At 51.6% G+C, this 24,155-nt stretch overlaps 3 protein-coding genes and 1 long non-coding RNA gene across 4 annotated transcripts; 3 read left to right on the top strand and 1 right to left on the bottom strand.

Moving 5' to 3' along the window:
* Nucleotides 1-3,120: 3,120 nt before the first annotated feature.
* On the top strand, nt 3,121-5,324 carry HOXB3 (homeobox B3). Its single transcript, XM_054585350.1, has 2 exons — nt 3,121-3,671; nt 4,498-5,324. Exons 1-2 carry the CDS (start codon nt 3,224-3,226, stop codon nt 5,322-5,324), a joined length of 1,275 nt encoding a protein of 424 aa, XP_054441325.1. The 5' UTR covers nt 3,121-3,223.
* On the bottom strand, nt 5,260-7,276 carry LOC129080110 (uncharacterized). Its single transcript, XR_008530157.1, has 3 exons — nt 7,103-7,276; nt 5,702-5,761; nt 5,260-5,318 (listed from the first exon to the last, which is right to left on the bottom strand). It is a non-coding gene; the product is annotated as an uncharacterized LOC129080110 (long non-coding RNA).
* A 3,421-nt stretch (nt 7,277-10,697) lies between these two features.
* Nucleotides 10,698-12,769, top strand: HOXB2 (homeobox B2). Its single transcript, XM_054585349.1, has 2 exons — nt 10,698-11,091; nt 11,861-12,769. The coding sequence occupies exons 1-2, from the start codon at nt 10,698-10,700 to the stop codon at nt 12,532-12,534; spliced, it is 1,068 nt and encodes a 355-aa protein (XP_054441324.1). The 3' UTR covers nt 12,535-12,769.
* Nucleotides 12,770-21,642: 8,873 nt separating this feature from the next.
* HOXB1 (homeobox B1) lies at nt 21,643-23,045 on the top strand. Its single transcript, XM_054585506.1, has 2 exons — nt 21,643-22,240; nt 22,717-23,045. Exons 1-2 carry the CDS (start codon nt 21,643-21,645, stop codon nt 23,043-23,045), a joined length of 927 nt encoding a protein of 308 aa, XP_054441481.1.
* The last annotated feature ends 1,110 nt before the right edge of the window (nt 23,046-24,155 follow it).

Here is a 24,155-nt window from a genome sequence, read left to right as displayed (position 1 = left end):
GGGGGGGCGACGCAGCTTTAAACAGTGGTCTTTTTTTCCTTTGCCTTCAAGGAGGGGAGATTTCTCGCCTGCCGCTCGCGCTGGGGCTCGATGTGAATATATATTATGTCTGCCTGTTCTCCCCTCGTCGGTGGCTAAGGTAAGCTGGACTAAAATAGGCTATCAGTTTGTGAATGGCGGAGAGTATGTCTCAATGATTTATGGCCCATATGACTCCAATCTCGGTTCAAGAAGAGTTCACAAGCTTTAAGCTTCCTTCCACGCAGCGACTGACTCTCTCTCTCTCTCCCTCCCCTCCCTCCCTCTCTCTCTCTCTCTCTCCCTCTCTCCCTCCCTCTCTCCCTCTCTCTTCCTGCCTCTCTCCTTTTCTCTTCTTTTCTTTCAGCAGCCAGATCCAGGGCTGAATTTTTCTCCGGCTGCTAAGAAGAGCCTAACCTTTCTCTTCCTTTCTTGTTTTATTTTTCTTCCTTCCATTAAAATTTTTTTAAGTCCTGGAAGGTGGCCTATCCCCTCTCCTGGGGCTTCCTTGGCTCTTCCGGGAGTGTGCCTGGCAAGGTGGGGTTGTTGGGGTGGCTCACTCCAGTGAGACCCTGGGGGAAGCCAGGAGCCACCGTCTAGCTCCCGAGAAGCCATATGGAGCCTGGATTTTTCCAACATGGAGGCAAGGGAAATAGTCCTGTTTGGCTTGGTAGAGCTGCTCCCCACCCCCACTTCTGCTGGATCCCAAGATACCGGATCCCCTCGGGCACCTTTCCCTCTTCTCACTGTCCCGTCAGGCAGGCCTCAGCGCCTTCCAGCTCGGCCTGGCAAAGTCCCGGAGCGGAGTTGCTAAAGCGCCTTTTAATTCGGTTACCTCCAGCGCCCAAACTTGCTGCCGCCCGTAGGGCTGGGCCCTCAACCCGGTGCGCTTGGAACCTGCCATCGCTAACCGTTTCGGCATCCTGAACGCTTTCTCTTCACCTCCTTGGGCCAACATAGTTAGTCGCCAGCTACCGCTGCAGCAGCAGCCGAGACAGCCCGGCGGCGGCAGCGGCGGCGGCAGCCAGGGGCTAAGCGCGTCCGCAAACCTTCCGGGCCCTTTCTCCCCGGCGGCGGCTGAGTCTCCATTCTTCCCTATCTCGCCTCTGGCTCCTTCGCTTCCCACACTCTCCTGGCCTTGGTCCTGCTATGGTTTGCGGGTTTATTGCAGGGGGAGCGACAGAAATTTCGGCCTCGGGCATCTATTTAAATTATTGTTTTACCATCATCATCACCATCACCATCATCATCATCGTCACTATCACTGCTGTAACAATCATTTAGACTGAATAAAGCCAGGGCCCAGCCAGCCAACCCCCTCCAACGCTTTTATTTTATTCTTCTATCTATTAATAACAAACTCAACTGATGCCTATTAATTAATTCTCCCTTCAGCCAGGCTGCTCCGAAGCTAATTTTGGTTAAGTCATTAGTGGCTAATGGTAATAATAATAATAAAGGGATTGGGTCAGGCTGGTCAATTGAACTCCAGTTCTCCCTGAAAGGACCTGCTGCTTTGCAGACCCATGTGTATTTTCCAGAAATAAATTCTTCCCGGAAACCAATCGGAATTGAGGGCCACCTTAGCTTTCTTTTGAGTATAAATCTGTGCCATTAAGAAAGGGATTTATGTGTGGGAGGGATTTCCTTCGCCTCCACTCTTTTTCTTTTATTTTCCTATTTTTAGTTTTGCCAGATGGGCTAAATGAGATTTCAGTATTCCAAACTCACACGTCAGAAGAGAGGGTCAGTCTGGAGGTTTTACGAAAAAGTGACGGTGAGGTATTGGGGAAGACATGGGGAGGAGGTAAATGAAGTCAGAAGTTTCAGAATATACAAAATCCTATGATAGCTTCAACCTTTATTCTTGCCCCTCACCCTGTACACTTTGAAAAGGCTGCACAAAAATAATGATTGTATTTATTTACTTATTTATTTATTTGTCTCAGGGAACTTCAGTAAACAGGGGTAACCCTGTTTCCAAGCCCCAAAATAATACTGTTCAGATTGCTTTGTTGACTTTCTTTTTTTTCCTAGGGAATTTTTTTTTTTCTTTCAGAAAGCCTTTTCCCATCCTTTGGTAGAAAAGTCCAGCAGTTATCTAGTTTCTTTCTTCTTGTCTTTTGAAGAAATCAAAGGAAACAAACTGTCAAGGAAAGGGTGGGAAAAAAATTAAGTTGGCTGAAAAAAATGGAGGAGGGGGGAGGTCTGGGCCAAATGGTCACAGCACCGATGAGCCCAGTCAGGGAGATGAGCCCAGTCAGGGAGATCGAAACAGTCCTGCTCCATTTGGGGGCTCCATGGGGGCCGCTGGCTGCCTGGCCCCAGGCTTGGCTGAGCAAAGACTCAGGCTGGAGGCGGTGGTACCTGCAGCTGGGACTCGGGAAAGGCTCAGTTCCTTGGGCTCTGCAGGTTAAAAGTCTTTAGGAAGTTTCTAGGTCAGGCCATTGTTGTCTGTGAGGCAGGAGGGCAAGGAGAGGATCCCTTGTACCAGAGGGTTCTCTGCTCAAGTTGTACTTCTTTCTGTCTCTTTGGGAGATCTGTTTTTCCTGCAGGCAAGACTCGGCTCCGATGAGAGAGACCTAGATGGGCATGAAGGGAGACAGAGGCAGGAGGCCTCTAGGCTCAGGGAAGAGTGTTGACGCTTTTATTTTAGAGTCTCCCAGGCTCCCCCCTCTTGAGCCACCCTATCTCAAGAGTTGGGGTTGGGGAGATAGGGAGAGGGAGGAGGAGGAGAGGTCAGGGGCTAGCGTGCAGGCAGGGGAGAAAGCAATGACTCTTGCAGTAAGAAGTCATATGTAGCCAGTCCCCAAAGGAGTACGGTCCTTATTTTTTAAGTGGAAATGAAAACTGGTGGGTTTTTACTTTAAAATTAAAGCATTGAAATAAGAAAAATTCATTGCCGGTCAGGAAGTGGCCTCAGCATCTGCTGTGAAGATGTTGGGGTGGGGGAGAAGAAAAATCCCTATTGATGTCAGTTCCCTTTTCAGTTCTTAAGATGGATTCGAGCCCCAGTCCTCTTCTCCCCCTTGTGTCTCTTCTCTCGCCCCGCAGGTCAGCGGCTCGGAACACACCCCGGGAGGAGGGGGGCAGAAAGGGTAGGGGGGGTCCGGCGCCTCACGTGACCCCCAGGGGTGCCAATGTCCGGTCGTGAGGGTATCAGGCCCTTGCAAGTTGCCACCCACTGCCCGGGTTTCGCCCAGCGATGCAGAAAGCCACCTACTACGACAACGCCGCGGCTGCACTCTTCGGAGGCTACTCCTCATACCCTGGCAGTAATGGCTTCGGCTACGACGGTGCCCCCCAGCCCCCCTTCCAGGCCACCACGCACCTGGAGGGCGACTACCAGCGCTCAGCATGCTCGCTGCAGTCCCTGGGCAACGCGGCCCCGCATGCTAAGGGCAAGGAGCTCAACGGCAGCTGCATGAGGCCTGGCCTGGCCCCCGAGCCCCTGTCCGCCCCGCCCGGCTCACCCCCGCCCAGCGCCGCACCTACCAGTACCACTAGCAACAACAGCAGTGGGGGCGGGTCCGGCAAAAGCGGCCCCCCCAAATGTGGTCCCGGCTCCAACTCCACCCTCACCAAACAGATATTCCCCTGGATGAAAGAGTCGAGGCAGACGTCCAAGCTGAAAAACAGCTCCCCCGGCACAGGTACCAGCTTTCTGCCTTCCTCAGCGTCCGCTTTTGTCCGGGCGAGGAATGTCACTGTTATTCTAGCACCCAGCTCCTAGGCGCCCAGGCGGCGGCCTGGGAACAATATCAGGTGCCGGGCGGCAGCGGCGCAGTTCCCTTACCTCCCAGCACCTGATGACCCCTGACCCCACCAACACCCTCTCCCTCCAGCCACCCTCCACCGGACTTCCTGACAGCTCTCGAAGGCCAGGCGCTGGGCCACGAGACGCTTGCCCAGTAGACGCAGAGTCGTCAACAATTGATTATTAAGTATGATTACTGTGGGTATTAATCACAATCGCTCGCGCTGCCCGGGGTCCCGGCCTCCAGGCACGGCAGCCTCTCCGCTCCACAACCCCGTGCCCTGCCCATGGATGTCCAGATTCCCTCAAGGGTCTTCCTTGGCCACCCACCCTGGGCCACAGGACGGGGCAGGAAGTGGGGAGTGACTTCCCAGACCTGGAATTGGGGGTGGAGAGAAAGCGTGCTCGAGAACATCCAGCCCTAAATAAATGGCCATGTGGCTCTGTCTGCGTGACATGATCAAATTTTCATAAGCTGGGGCAGCGAGAGGAGAACAGGTCTCTTAATAAATGCCACTATTATAGAGTGTCCGCTAATGCGACGGGTGTGTGTTGGCGGGGGTGGGGGTAGCTAGGAGGAGGCGGGGATGAGAAGGGGAGGCGGCGGGGGCTCCGAGTCCAGGCCTGGATTTATTAAGAAACGATGCATTCAATTTCGGCGTGTTCAGTAATTATCTTTTATTTCATTTTCTCCTCTTCCCACCCCTCCCCCTCGGATCCAGCGGAGGGCTGCGGTGGCGGCGGAGGAGGAGGCAGTGGTGGCGGGGGCGGTAGCAGCGGGGGAGGGGACAAGAGCCCCCCGGGGTCTGCGGCGTCCAAGCGGGCGCGGACGGCATACACAAGCGCGCAGCTGGTGGAGCTGGAAAAGGAGTTTCACTTCAACCGCTACCTGTGCCGGCCGCGCCGCGTGGAGATGGCCAACCTGCTGAACCTCAGCGAGCGGCAGATCAAGATCTGGTTCCAGAACCGGCGCATGAAGTACAAGAAGGACCAGAAAGCCAAGGGCCTGGCCTCATCGTCGGGGGGCCCCTCCCCCGCCGGCAGCCCTCCGCAGCCCATGCAGTCCACAGCCGGCTTCATGAACGCCTTACACTCCATGACCCCGAGCTATGAGAGCCCGTCCCCTCCCACCTTCGGCAAAGCCCACCAGAATGCCTACGCCTTGTCCTCCAACTATCAGCCCTCTCTCAAAGGCTGCGGCGCCCCACAGAAGTACCCCCAGACGCCGGCGCCTGATTACGAGCCCCACGTCCTCCAAGCCAACGGGGGGGCCTACGGGACGCCCACTATGCAGGGCAGCCCCGTGTATGTGGGCGGGGGCGGATACGCGGATCCGCTGCCGCCCCCTGCCGGCCCCTCCCTCTACGGCCTCAACCACCTTTCCCACCACCCCTCCGGGAACCTGGACTACAACGGGGCGCCCCCTATGGCTCCCAGCCAGCACCACGGACCCTGCGACCCTCACCCCACCTACACAGACCTCTCCTCTCACCATGCGCCTCCTCCTCAGGGTAGAATCCAAGAAGCGCCCAAGTTAACACACCTGTAATGGGAGAGGGAGGGCAGAGGGGTGAGGTCAAGGGGTGGGGGAGAGCCTAGAGGGGCAGTCTGAGGTCTGAGGGAGGAGGCAGGGAAGTGGCAGGCAGGCTTTCTGGGAAGAACAGGCCTGGAGTTCCTTCCCCTCCTGGCCTGAACGGTTGCTTTTTAAAATCCTCCAGCCCCTCTTCCATTTGCCTGCCAACCCACTGGAAAGGAGTCCAGGGCAGATTGGAGATGACCCATCAACCCTAGGCCTCCAGCAATACCCAGTTGGAATTCCACGCTCGGGAGTGGGGTAGAGGAAGGAGGAGGTAGAAAAACAAGGCAGAGAAGCACATTTTAAGAAACAGACAAGATGGCTAGGCCATCACCAACCAACCAACTTACCTTCCGTCTCTGTGGGTCATTCCCCCAAATCTTGGTGTTTTTTTCCCCCTTGCAATGGTCCTTTAAAAAGAATTAGGAAACATTTCAAAACCAGGGGCACCAAGCACGCTCCCCTCCCACTTCGCCGAAGCCTCAAATTTCTTCCCATCTATTTGAGATTAATTGGGCACTCCTTTCTAGCCCCATATTTTTCTGCTCTAGGACATTAATATCTATACCCCGCCCCCATCAATTACAGTTTTTAGAGGGCTCAGGGATGGTGAGAGATCTTGAGAGTCAGAGCTGTCTATATTATAAATATATATATTTTTTCTTTTATGGAAAAGCTGGGAGGTGAGGGCAGGCAAATTGTCAGGACTGAAGGTTTGCCCATTCTGCTGCCTCCCACTCATCTTAGCTCCAGGTCCATCCCCCTCTTTCCACAGAAAGCAATCGGAGACACGAGGTTCTTCTACACTTTTCTTTTCTTCTGTTGCTCTCTTGACTTAACGTGAAAACAGGGTATATTTTAACAAACTGTCTGTCCCAGGCAGGGGCTGCAGCTGGGCCTGTATGCCTTGCTCAACCCCCTGACAGGACACTTTTGTTGCACTTAGAGTTTACATTTTAATGGATATAAAAACAACTGTGAGAGATGCCTGGGCCTGCAGGAGTCCAGCATCGCTCAAAAAGTGTGTGTTCTAGTGAACATTTTCATATATATTTATTGGTCATAGCCTGTTAAAATATTTTCTTTTTTTGTATTATTTATCCCCTTACATTATGTATTTATATGAGGGAAAAAAAGGAAAAAAACTGTACTTTTTTTAGTATTTACTTGTTATAAAGGATGTGTTCCTTGTCATGTAAAACCAGCTATTTTAGTTATTATTGTACTCTAGAAAAGAGCTGTAGATTTATGTTAAACTCGTACTTATGAGCAATTGTAATTAGTTCTAAAAGGCATGAACTCAGCTCCTAATTGTCACTGTATAGTCCTGAATTTGTAGAATTAGAGTTAATTCCCTCTTGGAACTTTCTTTGTTCTTCTGTAGTTACTTTTTTCCTTACTTAAAAGGGTTGTCTGTCAAACAATTCTTGAATAAACTTTCTGTTATCAATTTTATCTTGTCCTGTTGGTCCAATTTAGATAGCAGAGCGAGGCCGCTGACTGCCAAACTTCCCCCAAGGGAACGAGGGCACTGAAGGCCCTATCATGGACTATTGTCCACTGCTCAGGCGCCTGCCTCCCTTTGCTGTGTCTCATGTTTATATATCTTTTCTCACAGGGGCCTGGAGCATACTGCCAAGTTCTTTAGCTAAGATTTAAGTAATAAGTTGGGGGGAAGGAGTACTGTTGAGTGTTCTCTCTAGGACTTTCTGTTTGGTTTCTTTGCCTCTCCGTTTTTCTCATTCATTGACCTTTTGTCTTCTGGCTCCTTTGGCCACAACTTCCTCGCCCTCCGCCCCCAGCAGCAGCAGCAGCAACAACAACAACAACAAAAGTAGGCCCGATCATTGCTCCTTCCAGGCAACCTAAACTTCACGGCTCTCTTCCGGAGCTACAAAACAGCCGTCACGTGACCTGAAACCCAACCACCATTGGGTCTAAAATGAAAACAAAGAAAAATGATTAATCTAAGGGGGAAAAAAATCTGAGGCCTGGACTTCTCAGGTCAAACCTTAAAACCAAAGTGAAATTAAATCACTAAATAAAACTGGGGGTGGAGACGCCTTTGATTTCCCCTGCCAGGGAAAGGCGAGAGGAGGAGGGTGAGAGAAGCTGTTGGATCCAAGCGTCAATAAAATGGTCCCCAGGCTAATGTGTGGCTCTGTTTCCACGATCCTTGGGAAAACTTCATTTCTTAGTCGTGGTTCTATAAAAGTTTTATCACATTGGAGCGAGGATAGAGAGGGTCTGTCAAAGATGAAATGTCACCGCTGCGTCGCTGGAGTCGATAAGAGCGAGGAGACAGGGCGGCTGAAATATGGAGCTAATTCGTTGAAAGGGAAGCGATGGCTGCTTGCTGAAGAGTTGCATAATTCTAATTGTAAGCGATGCGCCCGCATTGCTTAATTAGGAGCATATATTTGGTGGAAGTGATGGGGGGGGGTGTCGTTGAGAATTGTTGCAGGCCCTCAGCCTTAAAGCGAGGGCTGATTTTCATTTTTATGTTGCATCCTGGCAGTCCAAGGTTAGTAATTACAGTCTTTATGCAACAATAAATAACAATAAAAAAGCAACCTGAGTTCTACACCCCACCCTGTAGGATTTTAACTGGACTCGGCTCATCCAAGCAGCAAGCAATTTAGCATTGGGTCAGGCTATAATTTAAAGGCATAAGAGCGTGCAAAGTTTGATTGGGATCAAATAACGCTCAAGGGTTTTTTTCTTTCTCTCTCTTCCTCTTCCCTGAATAACATTTTCTGAATGGTGTAACTAGATGAAGCGCCATGTTTGGTTTTGGGGGTGCAGTGGTTGTGGTGCTAAATGCAGGAGAGGGGGAGGTCAAGCGAGAGAATTTAGCTCCAGTTTGAAAAACACAGCTTTGGCTTAAAGCTGGAATGGCTAACGAGAAAAATAAGGGCCGGCTCGACTTGCTGTCCCCCACCCTTTTTTTCTGCGAGATTCCAGCGCTAGCTCAGCAGCCAAAGTCATGGGGAAAATATCTGTGCTGTAAGATTCACAGCACAACAGGGGGGCGGGGAAGCGGTGTCTCTGGGAAGGAGGACTCTGTTGGCCCCTTTTAACACCCAAGTTTTCTGCTGTTCTCTAATCTGGCAGTAAAATCTGTCAGCAGGGTTAGGGAGAGCCGTATTTCCTGTGGGGACAGCCTTAGCCGGCTGTTGCGGAGGAAGGCGCTGGACCCTGCAGCCAGCTCAAGAGCTCGTGAAAAAACTTCCAGGGCTTCTCAAGTGGGTGGCCGAGGGAGAACCCGCTCCCAGGCCTCACTGAACAACTTCCAGAAAACCACTACTCGGATTCTTCTGCCCCCTCCCCCATCCACACCTCCAAATGGTAAAATCTGCTTTCTTTGGAGCTGAGCTGCACATAACCGACCCTGGCCACTTTGCCCAGTTCATCGCAGCTCTCTCTGAGCCCTCCAGAGCCTGCCAGAGCCTGCCAGCCCCCCTGTCCCTACAGCCCTCACCCTCCGATTCAGACATCTCTGTCCTTTTTAAATACTCACCACCACCCACGCGGCTGAATACTCACCACCACCCACGCGGCTGTTACATTGACAGAAAGTTTCTAGTTCCAGCTCCCGGCTGAGTTGCCATTTCTCTGTTAACCAGCTTTCTCCTCCTTTCTGGGCAGCTGAGAGCCCGAGGGGGAGGGGAGGCCAGAGCCGTGGGAGTTCTCCAGACAAACTTTCCACCCAACTCAGCGCCCTTCCCTCTGTCCCCATTTCCCATCTGTTTCCCCGATCTCCCAGAATCACCTTTCTCTTGTGCGAACACCCCCCACCCCCAGGCCTTTTAAAGCGATGTGGAATTTCGGCTGTTCCTTCTGCTTTCCCAAAGAGCCAAATTCTTTGATGCCATCGGAGGGAGCTGTCAGGGGGCTAAGATTGATCGCTTCATCTCTCCTCCGTCCCTCTGACCCACTTACTTAAAAATCTTCCCCCCAGATCGACTTTTCATTTTCTGCATTGAGACCTGCTTTCCCACCAATTGCTTGGGGCCCTAAGTCTTGTGCCCCCTCCCTCCAGTAAATTGCAACACTCCCTGGAGTTCAGGCTATCTCAATTCTTTTAAAATAAAAAACAAACAAACAAACAAAACTCCCTCAGGGGCCAGAAAAGGAATATCATCTCAACAGTCATTATTTCCACCCCCTCCGTGTTCAGGGAATTCTTTCCTGACAGTGATTTTTTTTTTTTTTTTTTTTTTTTACTAGCACAATGACAAAAATGGGAGAGGGCATCTCTTTGTCCTAGGGAAGGACTCCCCCCCCAAATACGGACCTGAGCTTTGAGAGTACACTAAGTAAAATAAATTGTTGGCTACCTTTGCTCTTGCTCACGTTCCTGGATATAGACACAAATTAAGGCTTGAGGCTTGAGTGAATGCATTGCATTTTAGACCCTGACTGTTGGCGGGTGGGTGTCATTGAGGAATGCAGATGCCACCAGGTGAGGGAGGCAGGAGGACATTGGGGCAGAGGCAGGGCTGCAAACACCGGGCAGAGAAGGGACCTGAGACCACACAACCATGGAGGCCAGAGATCCAAAAGGGCCCCTCACCATCACCATCGATCTCACTCTTCTGTGTCAGCCTGGGAGTGTCTGTCGATTTTCCAAGATTTATCTGTTGCTTTTGGAGGGTGGGATGGGGCTAGTGGTGCTGATGATTGTAAATCTCCTCTCTTCCTTATTGCACCTTAACACTGGCTTTTCCGAAAGGGGGAAAGCCTCTTTCTACTACCTTTTCCTGCCACATTGAGGACCTTCTTTTGGGGGGGGGGGTTGCTGCTTGCCATGTACAGAAAACATTAATTTACTCTATTAAAATATTTAGAAAAGAGGAAAGTCTCTCCCTAGATTCTCTTGTTTTCCGGGCTCCCAGAACCTCTCACCCTCTGAAGGACATGAGGCAAAGTTTCTCTAGTTTTTCTGGGGAAAGGGAGTAATTGGGAAGAGGGAGTGAAGGACTTGGGGGCTCATGGTATCCAGGTTGGGGTCCTCTAGAGTTTTTGAATCAATTAAAGCAAATAATGCTCTCTGTTTTCCACCAGGCCCAGACGAGCGATTGGCCGAGGCCGGTCGCGTGACCACGAATTCCCTGCAATTTCGCCGGAGTCCTGGGTTTAATAGAGAGAGTCCCCATACGCTTGTATTTATCAGCAATATACAATTATAAAGGCCCAAAATTTAAAAAAGAGATAGAAAGCGAAATCTCCCCCTCCCAAAATCGCTCCATCACATAAACCTGGGGGGGGCAGGAGGGGGGGTCCCTTCCGATCCTCCCTCCTGACGCCCCCCCCAGCAGGCCCCCTCCCCCACCATTGAAAGCCATGAATTTTGAATTTGAGAGGGAGATTGGGTTTATAAACAGCCAGCCATCGCTCGCGGAGTGTCTGACTTCCTTCCCCGCTGTCTTGGAGACATTTCAAACTTCATCAATCAAGGAGTCGACATTAATTCCTCCTCCTCCTCCTTTCGAGCAAACCTTCCCCAGCCTCCAGCCCGGCGCCTCCACCCTTCAGAGACCCGGGAGCCAAAGGCGAGCCGAAGATGGGCCCGCTCTGCCGCCGCCGCCGCCGCCGCCGCCGCCGCTCCCCGCCGCCCCCCTGGCCCCCGAGTTTCCCTGGATGAAAGAGAAGAAATCCGCCAAGAAACCCAGCCAATCTGCTACATCTCCTCCGGCCGCCTCCTCCATCCCGGCCTCCGGGGTCGGCTCGCCCACAGGTCGGTAAACGGTTTAGGGGTGGGGTGGGTGAGGGGCAGCTCGAAGAGAGGGGGAGAAAGAGGGATGGGAAAGGAAGAAAAGGTGGCGAGCTTGTTGGGGTCCCTTGCCCCACTCATTCCGGGGACGAGGAAGCAGAATAGACCTCTGGGATGCAGGCCTTGGCCGCTGCCAGATTTTTTTTTTTTTTTTTTTTTTTTTTTTTAATCCTACAGCAGATTTTGTAAGCTTCTTGGGAAAGAGCTTTCTCTCTGCTAGGAGAAAAGAATTCGATTGATCTTTATCTGTGAGGAGGAATGAACGTGTGCTGTCGTTAGGGTTGAGTCTTTTCCTGGGCGCAGGAAAAGATGTGGTCCCATGTCCCCCAGCTCTTACACAAGAGGGGCAGTCTGAGAGCTAGGGAGCAAGAGAGGTGAGGAGCATTCTTTCTTTATACACCTTCTTCCCGGGCGGAGTCCGAATTAAGGGGTCCACTCGGAAGACTTGTTGTGGAGGACGACTCTGAGCGTCTGGGAGCAAACGGGAGCCGCTTCCTAACGCCCGCGTCGCCCGTGGGCGGCTCTCTGAATGCTTTGCCCTGACCCGGCCGGCTGTGAGAGGGAGAGGGATGGAGAGAAAAGGGAAAGGCAGTGAGAGAGCCGATTTGGTGGGCGGAGAGGGAGGGGTACTGCCGATACTGTTTTTGGCGGATGGAACAGTCTTTATTTCAGCTGAACTGAGGCTGGGAGGAGAGGGCCGCCCGCTCTGACGCCCAGTCTGCTTTCCCAGCAGATGGCCAGGGGCTCGCGGAGGCGGCCGGCGGCGGGGCGCGCAGGCTGCGCACGGCTTACACCAACACGCAGCTGCTGGAGCTGGAGAAGGAATTCCACTTTAACAAGTACCTGTGCCGGCCGCGCCGCGTCGAGATCGCGGCCTTGCTGGACCTCACCGAGAGACAGGTCAAAGTCTGGTTCCAGAACCGGCGCATGAAGCACAAGCGGCAGACGCAGCACCGAGAGCCGCCCGATGGGGAGCCAGCCTGCCCGGGTGCCCTAGAGGACACCGGCGAGCCTGCCCCGGAGCCCGCGGCCAGTCCCGGTTGTCCCTCCGCCTCGCGGGCGGCGCGGGAAGCCTGCTCTCACCCGCCCGAGGTCGCGCCTTGCCCCCAGAGCGCCCCGGCTTTGGCCTCCCGAGGGGAGGGCGCGGGGGCGCCGAGCCCCGGCCGCGTCCCGCGCAGGGCCGGCGGGCTGGAGCCGGAGCAGTCGCCCGAAGACGCCTTCCCAGAGCGACAGGATTCGCCCTTCCTGCCCGACCTCAACTTCTTCGCGGCCGACTCCTGCCTCCAGCTGTCCGGAGGCCTCTCCCCCAGCCTGCAGGGCTCGCTCGACAGCCCTGTTCCCTTTTCCGAGGAAGAGCTGGACTTGTTCACCAGCACCCTCTGTGCCATCGACCTGCAGTTCCCCTAACCATCTTCTCCTCCCGGCCTTTCTGTCCCCCAGAACCCTCCCCCCAGAGCCCCTCACCCCCCGAGTGGTTTAGAGTTCTTTATGTGTTTTGCTAAAATTCAGGTGTTATTGAATTAGCGTTTAATCCACTTTCTCTCTTCTCTAAAATTTTTGGCACTCGTGCGTCTTTTTGAAATCACACAGAAAAATTCCGTTTGGTAGACTACTTCCAACGAAATCTCAGGAATAATTAAACTCTAGGGGGGCTTTCTTTAAAAAGAACTAGAGGAACCTATTTTCCTCTTTTTTAAGTTTTAGACCGTAGATTATTTATTAAAACTTTAATAATAGGAAAAGGGAAAGTATTTATTGTACATTATTTTCATAGATTAAATAAATGTCTTTATCATACTAACACGACTGTTTCTGTTGGGACGCAGCCCCCTTCCCCGACGCCCCTCGGCCGGCCCTGACTCCCTCTGTTTCTGCCCGGGGTTGGTCTGGCCCAGGGCCGGCAAAGCCCGGGTGGTACAAAAATGGCCCCACTTGGCCGCCGCTTCTAGAACTTCCCGCAGCTCCGGGAAGACTGGAGGTTTGCTGGAAGCTGGGTCGCCTCGCCACGGCCTAAGAGATGACCGTCGGCCCTGCGCGGGTGTTCCCGGGTCTCTGCTTGGAGCCCGTGCCGGGCAGTGCGTGCCGTCCACAGAACAGGGTGCGAGGACAGGAGGCCTGGGGCACAGGCTGCGCAGTCGCGGCGGGGGTCGGGGGCAGCGAGGGTTGTCTGAATTGGGAGGGGTCCTGGGGTTTCCCTGGCTTCTTGCTGCAGTGCCCCGGACGGGGCTGGAGGGGCTTTTTCCCGGAGCGCAGGAAGCCTGGGGGCGCGAGGCCTGGAGGCACGGCCTGGCAGAGGGGTGGAGCGGGGGTCGGGGCTTTTCTCGGGAAGCAGGGCCCCGTGCCCCAGGGGCTAATGTGCTCCCAAGTGGACAGTACTGGAGGCCGGGTGAAAAACGCAGCGAGGCCGCACCCCGACGCGCTCCCGTCCCGCAGTCAGCCCAGGGCCTCCGGGTCGGGAGGACGTCCGAGGAGCGGCGGGGCGGCCAGCCCGGGGAGCGCCGGCAGGCGCTGGGCCTGCAGGGAGGGAAGGAGGAGCGAGGAGTGCGGGTGGGAGACGGGGCAGCGAGGATGATGCTCAAAATGGCGCTGGGGCCGGGCAGCAGGGAGGGCGAGGGAAGAGCTGGTGGCCGCCATGACAGCCGCTTCGGGGTGCGCGGGGTTCCGCCCAGGCACCCGTCCGTGCACCCCCTTTCTCCTTTCTGGACCGTCCAGACGCCAGTGAAGAAAGGGAGTTAGGGAGCCTCCTCTTAGTTTTTGTTTTATTTTAAACAATGAGTCCAATGGATGCTGAGGGCGCGCGATGGACGGAGAGTCCGCGTGGGAGTGACAAGGGGAGGAGACGCGGCGGGTCTGCAGGCCCCGGTCCGCCTCGGCGGCTCAGACTTTTGATCCTTCGCTCTGGGATTTGAAGCCTGGCCAGAGCTTCCTCCAAATGCAGACCTACCTGTCTTTGCCAACAACTTCATTTGCCATCTCAACACTATCTCCTATTCCCCACCGCAGCGGCAGGCGACTTGCAGACCCCGTAAGCGGGAAGCAAGGATTGATCTTCCCCATCTGCCTCCTGGCTTCTTCCGGGGAACGTGGAGATTTAAAGGGCCCTGGAAAGCAATCCATCCTCCTTAGGTTTATTTAATATTTCTCGGGCTCAGAAATAGACACCGCAGGGCTACCTCCCTAGCAGATGCGGCCGGTCTCTAAAATCAGTTTATTTCCTGGGCCTCCCAGGCTTTCCCCTGGAGCAGCAGGACCGGGACTTGGAGTACCAGGTACCGCCAGGCAACAACTGAAAGGAAAAGCCAGGAGCCAACGTAGGTCGTGACATAGAGGCCCTCGCACATATATAAATACATATATATATATATATGTATTTTTTAAACTGGTCCCTCAGTGTGGGAAGTACACACATCTTATTCAGCTGAAACTTAATCCCTTAAACTGTCTTAATATAAAATTCATCTCCTGCATTAAATAATCTTACGTCATGTTAAATTGCACTTATTTCTTTTATAAATAAATTAATAGAGAACAATTAGATGTGTTATTATAATAATATCGTGTATCTTATTAGTTTATTTTCCCTCAGAAAAATATAGGTATGAAATAAATTCAATATATTAAAGTAATAATGCACAGCTTATTGGCTTGTGTGTTTATTTTCCTCATAAATAAGTGAATATACAATATATTAAAACCACACTGTACATATCATTGGGCTGTGTGTTTATTTCTCCATAAAATATGCCCATAGGCAGTGTTTAACATTTTAAAAGTCACAGCACATAGCCATTTCCACACTAACAAAATGAAACAGACATTTCAGCTGGGGCTTTGATTTCTATGGACAGCCAAACTGGATAATTTGGTTTAATTAAAAATGCTTTTTCAGCTATAACAGGTTGTTACAAAGATCAAGAATACCAGAAGGATCTTGCTAATTGCCCACTTTCCAGCTTTCTTTGGTCAAAAGGAGAGCACCCTTCATCAATGCCAAAAGCGCAGGATCTGCTCTGCTGGAGAGAATTCACATCTTGGGATCACAGCTTGGTCTGCAATACTCAGGGCCCTCTGAGGCTCTGGCTCTTTAAGAGCCTTGCTGCTCCCTGGCCCAGCAGTATCAGTACTACCTATGAGCGCGTTAGAAATGCAGCAGCTTAGGCCCTACCCCAAACTGAATCAAACTCTCAATTTAGCAGATCCCCAATTTATATGCACATTAAAGTTTGAGAAGTACTGCTAGATCATAGTGCCACCCTGCTCCCTGCCTTCCTTCCATACTTAAGAGTTTTGGACTCACTTTACCTGGCTATTGCCTTCCAAGCCTCCCAGATCAGTAGTCCAAAGGGCAGGGAGGGAATCTCAGCTCCCCTCTGAGGCATCAGTCCTGGTTCCTACCTGCTAGAGTGATTGGGGAGCCAGGAGGGGTCCAGCCAAAGGCTCGATCTACCTGCCTAGTTAGAGGCACTTTGTGAATCCTGGGGGTGAGAAGCAACCAATCCAAGGGAATCGGGAGTTTCAGCATTTCCCACGGTCGGTTCTTAGAGAGAGAGAGGAGTTGGAACTCTTTTCACAAGCAACACACAAGCCTTTCTCCCTCTCACCTTTCTTATATTCAAAAAACTCAGTTTCTGATGCCACCGCAGTGGAACAAAGGGGCAATGCATTTCCAGAAGGAAAGGACTCCTGCTTTCAATCTTCCCACCCAATTTCAAATTCAAAGGAATGCCTGGCAATTTCAGATCCATAAAGGATTGGGATTCAGGATGCCTGTGTTCCAAATTAGCTCTTTTTCTTTCTCATCTCTGGGGTCAGCCTCTTCAGCCTGAGTTTTTCTGCCTGGTTTTGAAGATGGAAGGAGAAGAGGAGGGGTTTCCAGAGAAGGCAGCAGAACCCCCAGTGATGGCACGTTAGAGGGCAGTGCCAAGTGGCTGTACTAGCTTATCACATCCCGATTAGGTCAGGGGCAAATGTGAGTGGTCTGTAGCACAGGCTGGATATAAATTGACTGTGGTTGGAGTGGGAAGGTTTCAGGGCCATCCTGAAAGCTGCTGGTCAGTCTGCCCTGCTTTTGGTGAGTCACTCTTTTCAAAAGAATAACTCATTAATATTATAGTGAAAGCAAAGGACTATTAGCTTGAGGAATTATTTGCAATCACGATAACCCTGAGTCATTAAAATAAAGTAACTTATGCCTGGGCAAGTCCCTTTCCCTTTTCAGACCTCAGTTTCTCCATCTGTAAAATAAATGAAAGAACTAAATGCCTCTAATGTCCTGCACATCGATAGGAGCCAAAAGTATATTCATTAGTCTTCACAGCAATGTATCAAATATTTATTGTGGCTGGAGCTGTGTGCTTTTAAGTGGAGGCGATGACAATTGTCTACCTCCCAAGTATCTGGTAGAGCCATTTTAACAAATTTTAATTTGTATCTTTACACCAAAATTGTGCCCATAGTCATTGCTTAAATGAGAAGGGGGAGAGATCTTTTCACCAAGCATGTAATTGGATGCAGCACTGTGTGCCACATGCCAGGTATTTAGTAAATATGAATATTAAGAAGTGTCCTAGCCATGTTTTCCTCTGGGTTCCATCCTCTGCCATCTCCCTCCACATTTGGTTATGTTTACCCTTGTTTGAAAAAGAGTTGGATATTTTGTGCAAAAAGAGGCAGGCACCAAACTTCTTCTTTGACGTGCTGTACTACACTTTGAAAGTCCGCGTAGGCAGGTTTTACCTGGTTGCTGGAGCATCAGAGCACTGGTGCAAATTCTGGGTCTCCCTAAATAGCGCTGCTGAATTGCCCTGCCTACCTTTCCCCCCAGTCTCTGACAAGCACTCAACGCCCTCGAGGTACCTCTTCCTGAAATGTGCTCTAGTCAAATACATTTCCTCTCTTTGTAGAAGGTGGGGCCCCGCGTCTCCCCCTTTACCTGCTGTGGCTGGTGTGACCCCAGTCTTCCAGTGGCCTCTCCAACTCCGCCCTGCCCTTCCAGCCCGTCTCGCGCTCCCCTCCGCCACCCCCTTGCTCTCTCCACACTCAGGGGGGAGAGCGATATTTGGTGCCTGAAGGGCATCTAACAAATTGCTTCCTCTTCTAAAGAGAGAATCAACAGTGGAAGAACCCTTCTAAAACCTTCTCTAACCACCACAGAAAAACCACAGTCTGGACAGTCATTCAGACACAAATTCAGCTTGATCAATACTGGATAAGGTTTTCAAAGTGGATATTTGGGCCACAACTACCATACTTGGATAAACCCAATTCAGTAGGAAATTATTTCAATTCTTCATGTCACTCTAATCTTTCCTTTTAGAAAGATCCCAACTCTCTGACTTACTTTTTTCTCTTTAGATGAAAATTTACATCCTGCTGGTCTAGATTATAGAAGTGAGGCCCAACACCACAGGAAGGGCAATTTCTATGCTAAATCCCTCAAAGGAAGAGAGACATATGCTCCCTAGAAAACTTTCCCCAAATATTTGGAAAATCAGGAAGTTCTTGCTAACATCCAACCTCAAACCTTGCTGCCTTAATTTTAATCATTTGGATCCTTTACAGATTAGGTTTCAATTTACAAAAAAAAAACTCTTCAGCTTAGAAGAAAATGCCTTGCCTAAACAGAGCCAGGCTTTTCAATTCTCAGTGAAATCTGCATATGATAAAGTACATATCGTATACTATATGATGATATGTTACATGAAAATATAGCACATATGCTATTTTCCTATTATGTGTTTCCATATTTTAATATGCTAGTTATGTTAAAAACAGAAGACTGACCCATATTATTTCAGAATGTGCATGTAATGTTAATATCATACTTTCATAGAGTTCTCTGTGGTTTATATTTACCTGTTTACTTTAATGTTACTAACAATGCAGAGAAATAAGTAGTGTTAAACCTATTCTTCTTTGAGGCAAAGACTCAGAAACCAGGAAACTTGTCCAGGGTCGTAATGCTAAGAACTGGTCAAGTAAGGATTTGAACCCAAGTATTCTGGCTCCCAAACTAATAGTACAATATGCACCACCCACAGTCTCTGGTTCTCAACCAGATTCGTGACAATTTAATTAGCTTGCATTAAAAGAAACACCACTGAATTCAAATTCCATCCTGCCCACAAAGAGCCACAAGAAACCATCTCTTATAGAGAAAAAATTATAACCCTGAATGCCCTTTTAATTCTTAAGTTCCAACCTTTGATTTTGGGCTTGGCCTCCAAGATCTGGGCTGGGGAGAGCAGGCTGAGAGACACTTAAAGACCTAAGGAAAGAACTGTTTAGGCTACTTCTGCCAACCCCCAGCTAAAGCAGCTTCCTCTACAGAAAAGGCTAGAATCAGGTGTAAATGTCTAACACATCCCTCTTTGATTAGAATGGGTCCCTTGTCTGCATTCTCAGTGTGATAAGGACTAGCACCTCTCAACCATAATTTCAGTTCTAAACATTCTTGTGTTCTCTTTGCTCTTCTCCATGTCATGTCTAAGTTGATTACATAAATGAGGAAATCACCTTTATTTCACTTTGGTGTTGGGACCATCCAGTCCTTCTCTGGTGAAGTTCATTTGGTCAACCAGAAAATCCTATGGCCCATAGGTTATTCCAGATGTGGATTACTTGTCTTTGTTTGTTTTGTTTTGCACTCAGCTGTGGGCTGAGCAAGGAATCCAGGCTCCATAGACTTTCTCTTCAGGCCAGAGGCTGCCGAAGCTTCTTTAAAGGAGGAAAAGACTTGGGAACCTAGGAAGTCAAGTTGCTTTCTTTCCCAGTCCTTTCTGCTGGGGCTGGGAGAGCCAGCAGGAGTTTTGGAAAAAGTTTAAACCTTTCCACTACACAAGGGAAGGAAGCAAGACTCGGGAATGAATAGGATGTTATAGTGACTTTGGAGAGCTGAGGCTAAAACAATCACTGACAGTATAACTTGAGGCACTTTGCCCCACCCCTTTTTATTCTTGTCATTAATAATGGACTACTGGCGACTTCAACTGTTTCTCAGGGGACTGCATTTCCCTAACTCCCACACAGATTTCTGCTGTTTTATTAAACTGATTTGGAATTTACTTCCTCCTTGAGACCTCAGATTGTTCCCATAATTAAGAGGGCAAGGAATAAGGTGCATAGGTTCTCAACTGGGTTGGGGAAAAGCGGAGAAGCCTCAGTCTCTCAGAAGCAGGGCAGCCAGGCCTAGTTCGGCTGTGGGCCTAGCTCAGATTTGAGGTTAGAAGGAAAACCCTAGGTCCCTACACCTTTCTTCTCCAAAGGCTGCTGTGGAGAACATCTTAAAGTGAGAGGAAAACGCTGGGAGCGTCTACAAACCCAAAAAAAGGGAAATAGAAAGAAATATGTTTGTTCTTAACACAACACCCAAACTTTCTCTTCAGTCTCTCTGCAGGCCACCCCGGCCTCCCATCTCAGCCCTCCTTTCCTTTGTCTGCCCTCATCCCTTTGGCAGTGAACATTCTCTCATTCTCCCTATTGTATCTCCTTTAAAGAAGTTACCAGCTGGTCCCCCTTCCCCCAACTTGTCCTGGTCCTAAGCGAGTCTGAAGTAACATGTGAGCAAGGAAAGGGGCAGGGGTCCTGTGAAATGCTTTGAGCTCTTTCTTGGTTGGGGGCTAAGCGAAGCTCGCAGTTGTTAAGAGAAGAGAAAGGCGGTGTGATTCTGGGGATAGAGATAGAAAGCAGGGGAGGCAAGTGTAGAGGGCAGGTCAAAGGAGGGGAGATGGGAAACAGAGAGATGGAGAGTCACAGAGACTGAGAGAGACAACTTTGGGGTTCCCCGAAGGAGGCTGAGTACTCACGCTGCCCTTTTGGAGGGTGGGCAAACCTGAGAAACTTTTGAGGTTTCTCTCTGGACCTATCCCACCTGCTTCTTTTCCTCTCCTGAGCTCAATTGTTTACAAAGATCTCTCCCTGAACTCTTGCCCTCCTGGACTTGCCCTAGCCCCGGCCTCAGGCCTCCAGGACAGGCAGACACCCTGACAGGTTACAAATGAGCGTGGGTGTTGGATTGCACCAAGCTCTTGTCCTCAGAGTCTGGAGGAGGAGAATCAATGGGCTCTACCTAAGAGTTTCTCTTCCAGTCCCAGCCCAGTCTGAAGAGCGCGAAGGAGAAGGAGACACTTCCTGTTCTCCTCGCCTCCCCCATTCCTGACTCAACAGACACACAAAGGCAAAAAGGGGTGAGACTCCACTCCTGAGCCTCAGGACCTCCATGCCAAATCTCCCGTTAAATGAGCAAACTCCCTTGATCTATTCTAGAAAAGTCATTGAAAATTTGAGTAATCTTTAAGATGTAATTGGTATTGAGCTTATGGATTTGAGGCTTGGGATTCTTTTGGGGGTTGGGGGGAAGACATGGAGGGTGGCGAAGGAGACAGAGGTAGGAGGGAACTAAAAAATGCAGGATCTACACTAGTTTTAAACACTTCAGAAAAAGGATAAAAATGCCCTCCTCTTCACCTGTAAATATCACCTAGCTCGGTGCTCATTACGGCTCTCTGGAGAGATACAGGGAGTTATTTGAGTCTGAGTGAGCGAGCCAGCTACAGCTATGGATGGCTAGAGAGAGGATAAATATATCTAGAGAGATGAGTTGATGGATAGGTAGGGAACGAATATAAATATGGAGAGAGATGGACGAACGGAGAGATGGATGGAGACAGAGGGAATATAAAGAGAGGCTGAGGGAGAGAAATGGATGTGTGAATGAGAAGAGAGTATTTATGCAGAGAGATGGAGAGAGAAATGGGGCATTTCTCACCCTCCCTCTATATTTCTGTCCTGTCGTTCTCCCTGAAATGCCAGTTTCCCACTCCTTCATGAATTCATCCTCCAGATTCTAGACTCCACCTCACACCCTTAGGTGTTTTTGCACCCCCCGCCTTCACAGTCATCCATTTGGCCCTAGATAACATACCTCGCCCTGCTGTCCTAGCCCGTCAACCCAAGACAAATTGGGAGAAAGAGTTCTGGGCAAAGTAAGAAGGCTGGATTCTCTACCTCCCCATCTACAGCCTTAGGGGAAGGCTCTTTTTGGGGGGGGGGTGGGAAGAGTGAGGGGCAGCTGGGTTGAATTTATCCAAATCTAATAACCCAGGAGCCTATTGAAGGTCTTGGGGGTTGGGAGGGGAAGAAAGTCTTGAATATTTCTCTAACCTCCCCCCCCCCTTCTTTCCAAAAGTCTTTGAAGAAAGATGTTTTTGACGCTTCCACGTCGCTCTCAGATGGATGGGCTGCGGGTGATTGAAGTGTCTTTGTCATGCTAATGATTGGGGGGTGATGGATGGGCGCTGGGGCTGCCAAACTCTGGCCCACTGCGCCCATTGGCCTGGGAGAGATCACATGCGCCCCTCCACCCCCACTCCCTACCCCCTTCCTGGGGGAGCGCTCGCCCGGGCGAGCTGGCCCAGGCCATGGATGCAAGCTTCAGCGCTGTGACATACTGCTGAAAGGTTGTAGGGCAAGAGGGTGTCTCCCCCAAACGGGCCGACCCTCCTGCGGCCTCGACGCATGGACTATAATAGGATGAACTCCTTCTTAGAGTATCCACTCTGTAACCGGGGACCCAGCGCCTACAGCGCCCACAGCGCTCACAGCACCCACAGCACCCCTCCTGCCTTCCCCCCCAGCTCGGCTCCCGCTGTTGACAGCTACGCAAGCGAGACCCGCTATGGTGAGGGCCTGCCTAGCCCCGCGCTTCAGCAGAACTCAGGCTATCCTGTCCATCAGCCACCTTCGGCGCTGGGGGTGCCCTTCCCCAGCTCCGCGACCTCAGGGTACGTCCCAGCAACTTGCAGCCCCAGCTATGGGCCTTCTCAGTACTACCCTCTGGGCCAACCAGAAGGAGATGGAGGTTATTTTCATCCTTCGAGCTATGGGGCCCAGCTAGGGGGCTTGTCCGACGGCTATGGAACCGGCGGAGCTGGCCCGGGGCCCCCGTACCCTCCGTCGCAGCCCCAGTATGGGACAGAGCAGACGGCGAGCTTTGCACCGGCCTATGCTGATCTCCTCTCTGAGGACAAGGAATCGCCCTGCTCCTCAGAACCCAGCACCCCTACAGCGCGGACCTTCGACTGGATGAAGGTTAAGAGGAACCCACCCAAGACAGGTAGGGCTCAGGCGTGGCCATTCTCTCTCTGGGGTCCCAGAGCAACGCTGCTCCTCCTGCCCTGAGGTGTCCAGGGCCCAGGCTGGGTTCCTTTCTCTGACACGCTCTGGTAGAGGCAGGCAGGGGCACTCCGCTCTGTCTCAGGCCAGGTGGGGGCTCCCCCATCCAGCGAGTGCCGGTTTATCCTTAAGAGTAAGTCTCCACCCTCACCCTCCGCTCTCGCGATCTGTGTGCCTAGCGCTGGCCCAGGACCGGTGTGCCTAATGGGGCTGGGGGCTGTGGAGAATGGAAACGTGGGAGAGTTTACTCTAGATTTGGAGAACACCTGGAGGGTGGGGTGTGCCTGGTGATCCAAGAGAACTTTGAGAACAGAAGTTGGACAGAATGGTGAAGGGGGCGCAGAGCTGGCCCGGGAGGTGGGGAGGGGAAGGGGAAAGGTGGGAGAACTGACGCGCCCTTCTCCGCCCCGCCCCCAGCAAAGGTGTCGGAGCTCGGCCTGAGCGCACCCGGCGGCCTCCGCACCAACTTCACTACGCGGCAGCTGACCGAGCTGGAGAAGGAGTTCCATTTCAACAAGTACCTGAGCCGGGCCCGGCGCGTGGAGATCGCCGCCACCCTGGAGCTCAACGAGACGCAGGTCAAGATTTGGTTCCAGAACCGGCGCATGAAGCAGAAGAAGCGCGAGCGGGAGGGAGGCCGGATGCCCCCAGCCCCTCCAGGCTGTCCCAAGGACGCGGCTGGAGACGCCTCCGACCAGTCAGCATGCACCTCCCCGGAGGCCTCTCCCAGCTCCGTCACCTCCTGAACTTCAGCTTCCCTAACCGACGGGGTTCCCCTGCGCCGCCGTCCAGCTTTCTCCCTCGCTCTCCTATGCCCTGCCCGGGCTTTGCTGATGGGAGATCGTCACCAGGCCGGGAGCCCGAGTTTGGAGCTGCCTTGGGGGACAATGGGGGAATCACTTTTCTCCGGTCTGGGTGGGGTGCTGATGGCTGGGGACCCAATCGGACCAGAGGCTTGGGAGACACGTAACCTGTCAAATGTGAAGGAAAGGGCTTCCTTTCTCCTTTGATCTGGGGATCAGCACTGGGGTGGGGCGGGCGCAAAAAGCGTCTTGCTGAATTCTGCTTGCCCTTACAACTTCGGTTTGTGCTGTTCAGTGCCTTTGAGTTGCAAGGATGGTCCTCATGCACTCACTCCTACCTTAACTCCCCCTTCCGGGCCTGGGACAGAGAGAGAAGGCCTTGAAGTTTCTTGTGTGGGAGGTGTTTGGGTGCAGGCACATCACGCATGCTTAAACTCGCCAATCACCATAGACCTTACAATAGTGCCCGTTGCCTTGTGACAGACCAAAAAGCTCCCCCCTCCTGACTTTATTAACCCCCTCCAGCACATTTGTATTGCACTAACGCAGCCTCCAGAGGTTGTCTTCTGAGACCTGGCTCCTTCCACCAGTGACCTCATTTCTAAGCCACCGAAGTGTTTTGGAAGTTGCTACCACAGAGACTTCTGGAATGTAATAGGAGGCCTGCCCCCAACGAGCCTCTACCATGAAGGTTGTGGCACAGGCACGCCCCCACTAGTTCCTCCCCTATTTATTGCCTCCTGGAAACCCCCAAAACCTCCTCCCCATCTCCACTTCTGCCCCCTGCCCTGAGATCAGGGAGGCTCAGGCGCAGTGAGAGCTCCTAGCAGCAGCAAGCATTTCTCTGAACCTTGGAGACAGTGGAGCACCTCCCAAATTTCTGAAAACCTGAGCCCTGAGCAAGCTGGGTTCTCTCTGTACCTCCAACTACCTCATTTCAATAAAGTCTGTGTTTTCCCTTCTTCCTGCCTGCTTCTGCTCCTCCACCTCAGGGTAGAAGAGGCTTTACACTCAAAGAACCCTGGAGAGAGGCTAGGACAGAGCCCGCTAAGG

The sequence above is a fragment of the Pteronotus mesoamericanus genome, unplaced genomic scaffold (assembly GCF_021234165.1).
Source record: "Pteronotus mesoamericanus isolate MK-2021 breed Mesoamerican mustached bat unplaced genomic scaffold, CSHL_Meso_final contig_84, whole genome shotgun sequence".
Classification (NCBI taxonomy): domain Eukaryota; kingdom Metazoa; phylum Chordata; class Mammalia; order Chiroptera; family Mormoopidae; genus Pteronotus; species Pteronotus mesoamericanus.
The sequence above is the reverse complement of the archived record's forward strand: the minus strand, read 5'-3'. Positions and strand labels throughout refer to the sequence as shown.